Genomic DNA, 2,388 nt, shown 5'->3' with positions numbered 1-2,388 from the left:
ATGGCCTCCACCGATTCCAGTCTATCGAGTGAAAATCCCGCCAAGAAGGAGGATGAATTTAACGAATTTTACTCGGAGGTATACGACTTTTCGTTATTTTCAGCAGCGTTTCATAGACGATTCCACTGGCAAAACGATACTCGACCTTTTGCTCTTAAACAGACACGTAAACAAACTTGAACAAAACTAACTTCAACAAGTATCACTTCATGTTAGAAATAAAATGACAACAGACATCTCGTAAAGTCTACTTGTGTTTTAACCGCTTTACAATTATCGTATATAGTCGTGTCAAGTCTTGCGAGCAATATTATTACTATAAACATTAGACTTACCTAACCTAGATAGATATGTTTGAGTATTGGAGATTTCTCATGATTTGTTTATGTGAAATGCGTTTTATTGTTTTATATATCATACTTTATAGTATTATTATCAGAATTATTTTTACAATTAAACATATTGGTTACATTTATAACCTTGTATTCTATATTGTTTGTTTTATTGTGTTATTGTACTGAAATTTAATATTAGGTTTAATTGTATTTTTACATATTCTACATTATTACATTAATGTCTGTTTTGTATTATATTTGTTAATTATATTACGTACTTAATTATATGTTATTATTAATTATTTTTAATTAATTATATACACTTGTTATATAATTATGAAGTAATTTCATTGTATCTATAGGTTAAAGAAATTGAGAAAAGAGATTCTGTGTTAACCCCCAAACAACAAATTGATAGACTACTGCGACCTGGATCATCCTATTTCAACTTAAATCCATTTGAAGTTTTGCAAATTGATCCAAGCACAGCAATAGAGGAAATAAAAAAGAAATATCGTCGTGTAAGTATATATTTATGCCTCTAATAAGAAGTGTTATAAATTAATTTTGATCTTTTGGTTTAAAAATTGTAGATGTCAATTTTGGTACATCCAGACAAAAATCAGGATGACGCTGAAAGAGCACAGCAAGCCTTTGAAAGTAAATATAATAGACTGATTTAGTTTAAACAAATATATGATAATATATGATAAATAAACACTATAATATGCTGAATATGTATAAAAAATCTTATTTATTGTAGTCGTTAATAAAGCGTGGAAAACATTGGAAAATGAGGAAACTAGATCGAAATGTATGGATGTTATTGAGGAGGCAAAGGCACGGACTGATCACATGGCAAGTATTTAATTATTAATTTATGGAAGTTTTGTCCTTTATAACAAATTGCACAATTTTATATGATATATGTGTAATATTTCAATATTTAAAGATTGCAGAAAAGAGGAAGAAGCAAAAGAAAGAAGGAAAATCTGAGAACTCGGGTCAGACACTTTTGGAGGAAGAAACTGAGGAAGGTTATAGACACGCAGTTTGGGTTATGACTATGAAACTATTCGCCGATATGGAGCGAAGAAGGTCATTTTACAATTTTTATTCTAAACAAAACATTTATTAAAATATTAGAAAAAAAATCAGTAAATTAAACGTTATATCTCTCTGAGTATTTGTATATAAAAATACATTTATCTCAAATAGTATATAAATATTTCTTTTACAGACGAGAATTAGCCACGAGAGATGCAGAGCAACGTAAGAGAAAGCGCGAAGAGGAATTGTCTGCGGAAGCCCAAGCAGCAATGGAGCGTGAATGGCAAAGAAACTTTGAAGAATCCAGACAATCGCGCGTCGATAGCTGGAAAGCGTTTCAATCTGGTACGAGCGCCACAAAGCAGAAAAAAGCGAAGAAGTTAAAAGCCTTTAGGCCGCCAAAAACGAAGGCAGAGTCGCGATAATCATACCTCATTTTTCTCTTCTTTCGGTGTGTGAATTCTAATTTCAGTAGACGCAATGTTTTATCTTAGAAATTTTCTGATTTTCTTCAGCGTTAAGATAGGGTAAGAAATGTAACTTGCGCGATATTGATCCAACGATAAAGTTGCTGAATCATTTTATCTTGAAATTGAAAGATAAAAGGATATTCTATAATAGATCTTCGATCCTTTTTCAAGCTATCCAGTTACAAGGTAAGAATTTTTTAGTTTTGACATTGTTAAATTTAAACGAAATTTCAGTTTTTATGAAATGTCCTTATTAATAGTCAGTTTCATCAACCTTATATCAGAATAATGGTTACTACTATTAAGTCTTTGACGAGCTTTCAAGGGCATCTTTTTATTTCAATGTAAAATAAAAAGATCCTTTTGCTGAAGATTATTAAATCATTTCTATTTATCATCAACTCCAACTTAACATTGCTCACTAATATATATTCAGAGTAAACGAAGCTCGGAGGAACTTGGTGAAATTGACAGCAAGACCATTTTCTTGCTTAGATGTGTAATCGTGATTCAAAGCTAGAAAAATGAAGATG

The 2,388-nt window shown here is 30.7% G+C and overlaps 1 protein-coding gene across 1 annotated transcript; it reads left to right on the top strand.

Moving 5' to 3' along the window:
• On the top strand, nucleotides 1-1,940 carry LOC108782812 (dnaJ homolog subfamily C member 8). Its single transcript, XM_018551183.1, has 6 exons — nucleotides 1-78; nucleotides 698-856; nucleotides 929-995; nucleotides 1,099-1,193; nucleotides 1,288-1,433; nucleotides 1,576-1,940. The coding sequence occupies exons 1-6, from the start codon at nucleotides 1-3 to the stop codon at nucleotides 1,808-1,810; spliced, it is 780 nt and encodes a 259-aa protein (XP_018406685.1). The 3' UTR covers nucleotides 1,811-1,940.
• Nucleotides 1,941-2,388: the final 448 nt, after the last annotated feature.

The sequence above is a fragment of the Cyphomyrmex costatus genome, unplaced genomic scaffold (genome assembly GCF_001594065.2).
Source record: "Cyphomyrmex costatus isolate MS0001 unplaced genomic scaffold, Ccosl1.0 scaffold135, whole genome shotgun sequence".
Lineage (NCBI taxonomy): Eukaryota > Metazoa > Arthropoda > Insecta > Hymenoptera > Formicidae > Cyphomyrmex > Cyphomyrmex costatus.
The sequence above is the reverse complement of the archived record's forward strand: the minus strand, read 5'-3'. Positions and strand labels throughout refer to the sequence as shown.